Raw genomic sequence first — 4,626 nt, forward strand, 5'->3', positions numbered from 1 at the left:
TTAAATTGTATTAATCAAAAAGCCTGTCTAATTAATTGAGTTTTACAGTTTTATCTTTACCAAATTCTGTTTTCAATTATTTGCTGGATTCCATTTTAATGGTTCCATTAAATTTTAATAATCAAAAGCATCTCCAATTAATTTATTTTATTTATAAAAAAAAATTTTTTTTTACATTTTTTTTTTTTCTGAAATACTGCACATTTACATTTTTCTCCTAAATAAATTCTGATAAATACTCCTTTAAAAAGTGTTTTTTGATTATAATTGTATTATTAGTAGACTAGAACACGTGGATATGTTGTCATTGTTGATTTTTTTGGGGTGGGAAATTAACCGTTTAGATTAATCGATTAATCGATACATTAGTCGATAGATTAATCGAAATAAAAATAGTCGTTAGTGGCAGCCCTAGTCATCGTCATGATGTCAATGCCCACTTTTCATAATTGCAGATGGATAAAATAACTCTTTGCTCATCTATTTCACACAGAAATACTTTTCACATTATGCAACTAAAATGATTTGCTAAAGTGGTTTCAGGTTGACTTTAATGCCGCTTCTGATATTTCAGTTTGAATAGAGTTGATTTTTCAGAGCCCACTGGTCTTGTTTTAATCAGAAGCTCACTTAATTTTGATCCATTTCACAGAAAACAAGACTTCATATCTTATGTCATTTTGTTTCTCAAGTAAATGTGTCTTGATTTAAGAAACTTTTAGACATTTGCAATGGAAAATAAGACAAAGATACTGAAGAAGATATTCATATTTTGCAGTGTGATCAAAACAATACAATAAAAGTTATTTCCATATTTTCTAATAGTTGGGAGCAGAGCTATTTGAAAACATGTTTTTATAGTTTTATTTATATATTTTCAGTATTCAGTTTAATTTGAGTTAAAGTCTTAGTAATTTATATTGCATGATTTTTATTATTGTTTTTTAATGTTGTCTATGTAGTTTTAGTTTTAGTTATTTTAGTACTTCAACTAGCTGAAAATAAAAATGTAAAAAATTTAAAAATGTGAAGTTTCCTTTTAGTATTTTATTTTATTTCGGTTAATTCCGTTCATCTTATTTCAAGTAATGACTTTTTTTATGTAGTTTTAGAGTTTATTTTAATTTTCTTTCTGTCTTTCTTCGTAAACATTTACATTTAGAGACCATATTTTGTTCCCTTAAATTTATTCCCTAAATGTGACCCTGGAGTAGGGATGTAACGGTATGACAATTTCTTATCACGATTATAGTGACCAAAATTATCACGGTTATCAGTAAAAATGTAAAAAATTAAAAAATGTGAAGTTTCCTTTTAGTATTTTATTTTATTTCGGTTAATTCCGTTCATCTTATTTCAAGTAATGACTTTTTTTTATGTAGTTTTAGAGTTTATTTTAATTTTCTTTCTGTCTTTCTTCGTAAACATTTACATTTAGAGACCATATTTTGTTCCCTTAAATTTATTCCCTAAATGTGACCCTGGAGTAGGGATGTAACGGTATGACAATTTCTTATCACGATTATAGTGACCAAAATTATCACGGTTATCAGTATTATCACGGTATTGTTAACATGTGCTGGAGATGTTTTGGTTTTTCACCAAGTTTTTCACCAAGTTTTATATTTAAAAATCAACAAACAACAAATAAAATGACTTTTTGTTTGCATAATCACTAAAACAATAACATTAGCAATGATGTTCAGATTTTAAATGACAACTTGACTGACAACAGTATGAATCCACATAAGCTTGTTTTTCATCAAACGGTCAATATTTACAGCAGGGCATGCAAATTCGGTCCGTTTTTGGCCAGACAGAAACTGCACACAGGCTGAATGTAAATATAAGTCTCTGTAAATCCACTCGCTGACAGCAGGTGGCGCTTATGGAAAAGCAGAATTAGAGCTGTTTCCCGTAACCTCTGTGGACAAAGCAGTATTGTGATTAAGAACACGTCCTTTAGGTATTACATGAAGCGAAGATGAAAACAAAATGCCATCGAATCATTTCTGAAGACAGTCAGAACCTTCAGAGGTACATTCATATAATTAATTCATTCATATAATTCCCGTAGCACTCTTTTAAAACCTCCCAGCTTTTCCGCCCTGTTTTCACTCAAAATTAACTACTCTGCTGCTGTGCGCACGTGAGACTGTTACTTAAAACTGTGCTTTATGCTAAACAGTATTTATTTATCGTGAGGTGTTCAAATCGCGGTAATCTAATACGGTTTTAATGATAATTAAAAGATGAAACGGTAATACTAACCGTCGGGAATTGTATCATGATTTATCGTCAAACCGGTAATCGTTATATCCCTAACCTGGAGCACAAAAGCAGTCTTAAGTCGCTGGGGTATATTTGTAGCAATAACCAACAATACTGTCACGTTGCACACACACGAGGGACGAGGAGACGCTGGAGAATATGTTGACAAGACTTTATTTGCACCAAGGAACCAAGGGAGACGAACACAGGAAGACGTTCACACGAAGACGTTCACAGTGGACAGAGAACTTGGGACTGGGAACACTTTTTATACACACACGAGGAGGAGGGGATGACGAGACACACCTGGGATCCATGAACCATCATGGGGAACACCTGGGACAAATTAAACATGGGAAAGGAACACCTGGGGAGCAAGACACAGACAAAACATGGAACAGAGTCTGACAAATGCATTGTATGTCTCAAAACTATCGATTTTTCTTTTTATGCCAAAAATCATTAGGATATTAAGTAAAGATCATGTTCCATGAAGATATTTTGTAAATTTCCTACTGTAAATATATCAAAACTTAATTTTTGATTAGTAATATGCATTGCTAAGAACTTCATTTGGAAAACTTTAAAGATGATTTTCTCAATATTTAGATTTTTTTGCACCGTCAGATTCCAGATTTTCAAATAGTTGTATCTCGGCCAAATATTGTCCTATCCTAACAAACCATACATCAATGGAAAGCTTATTGATTCAGCTTTCGGATGAGGTATAAATCTTAATTTCGAAAAATTTACCCTTTATGACTGGTGTTGTGGTCTAGGGTCACAAATTTACTTTGTGGTCTTAAAAAGGTCTTAAAGAAGTCTTGAACTTATCTTCATCAATCCTGCAGAAACCCTGTTTTATATCTGATGACAAAATGGATAATCTTCTGACTTTTTACATAGTGATTTGGTGGGAACAAGAACAGGAAAGTTCACCAAAACAAACTATTAATGCTGGTTTGGCAGAGCTGGCCTGTTTTCGTCCTCATAACATGTGTTTGTGTGTTTCCAGGTGGTTCGCTTGAGAAAGCTAGCGCAACAGATCGCTAACTGTAAGCAGTTTGTGGAGAGATCGTCCTCGCTCATCACTCAAGCCGATCTGGTTCTGAAAGAGACGGATCACGCTCGATTCCTGCAGACCGCAAAGAGCATCTCAGAGCGGTGAGCAAACTTTACATGCAAAAGCCGTAATGTCAGTCTGGAGCCAAACTACAGGAAAAAAAAAACAAAACGTGTGCAATAGTGCTTTTCAATCTAAAAAGTGCCTGTGTAACTAAAAAGGTCTCATTCACATTTAACATAAAGCTATACTATCATGCTATCTTAGCATGTCTTAACCAGCATTGGGGAAAGTTACTTTTAAAAGAAATGCATTACAATATTGCGATACTCCCTAAAAAAAAGTAACTAATTACGTTACTTAGTTACTTTTTATTGAAAGTAATGCGTTACGTTACTTTTAAGTTACTTTTTAAATCTGGGCTGGGCTTGCTTGTCTGTTTTTGATATAAAAAAGTTCTTTTACAAATGTACAAGCCCTTTCACAACAAAAGTGAAATGAATCCACCTCACGTCTGTACAGTAGAGGGCGCAGCATGAAGAATATGACGCAGGAGAAGAAAGTTCAACACTATTCAGCAATAACAAAAGTGAAACACAAATGTGTCTTTTTTGCTTAGTATGTTTGAGTTGGACCATCGAAGGTCAGTAGCAAATACATTGGTTAATAAAATGGAATTAAATACATGTTTGTCTTATTTAACATATTTATTTAATGCAGGTTTGTATAATATTCTGAGTTTGCATTTGACTGTTTTTATTCATTTTGAGGAATACTGAATCTGTTTTTGTGCAGGTGAGTAAATACATGTTCGTATTTAGTCTAGAACTACAGTAAGATCATGTTCACACACAACGCTCTGCACCTACTCCTGATTTCTGTCACCATGGCAACACCAGAGCTGTCAGTCAATGAGAAACAAAGTAACTGGTGTTAACTCCTTCTAAATTAAAAAGTAATGCATTACTTTACCAGTTACTTAAAAAGTAATCTGATTACACAAGTTGCGTTACTTGTAGTGCGTTACCCCCAACACTGGTCATAACCTATTTCATGTTTAAAAAATATAATTCCAGAGTCTCGATGGCGACGGCGTCCTCGCAGGTCCTGATCCCAGAGATCAACCTGAATGACACGTTCGACGCGTTCGCACTGGACTTTTCCAGAGAGAAGAAGATGCTGGAGGGTCTGGATTACCTTACAGGTCAGTTCACCGCTTCAAGTCTAGTCAAGTCAAGTCAAGTCTGCTTTATTGTCAATTCTTCCACATGTACAGCACATACACACAGAGA

General features: G+C 34.0%; 1 protein-coding gene across 4 annotated transcripts in view; it reads left to right on the forward strand.

Annotated features, from left to right (window-relative positions):
• mid1 (midline 1) overlaps positions 1-4,626 on the forward strand; it is a 68,855-nt gene that overhangs the window by 55,046 nt on the left and 9,183 nt on the right. For all 4 annotated transcript variants that reach the window (XM_016489776.1, XM_016489778.1, XM_016489779.1 and 1 more), the window contains exons 5-6: positions 3,287-3,435; positions 4,411-4,538. In XM_016489776.1, coding sequence (XP_016345262.1) covers positions 3,287-3,435; positions 4,411-4,538 — 277 coding nt within the window. The remainder of the gene's footprint in view (positions 1-3,286; positions 3,436-4,410; positions 4,539-4,626) is intronic.

The sequence above is a fragment of the Sinocyclocheilus anshuiensis genome, unplaced genomic scaffold, assembly GCF_001515605.1.
Source record: "Sinocyclocheilus anshuiensis isolate Anshui unplaced genomic scaffold, SAMN03320099.WGS_v1.1 scaffold394, whole genome shotgun sequence".
Classification (NCBI taxonomy): Eukaryota; Metazoa; Chordata; class Actinopteri; order Cypriniformes; family Cyprinidae; genus Sinocyclocheilus; species Sinocyclocheilus anshuiensis.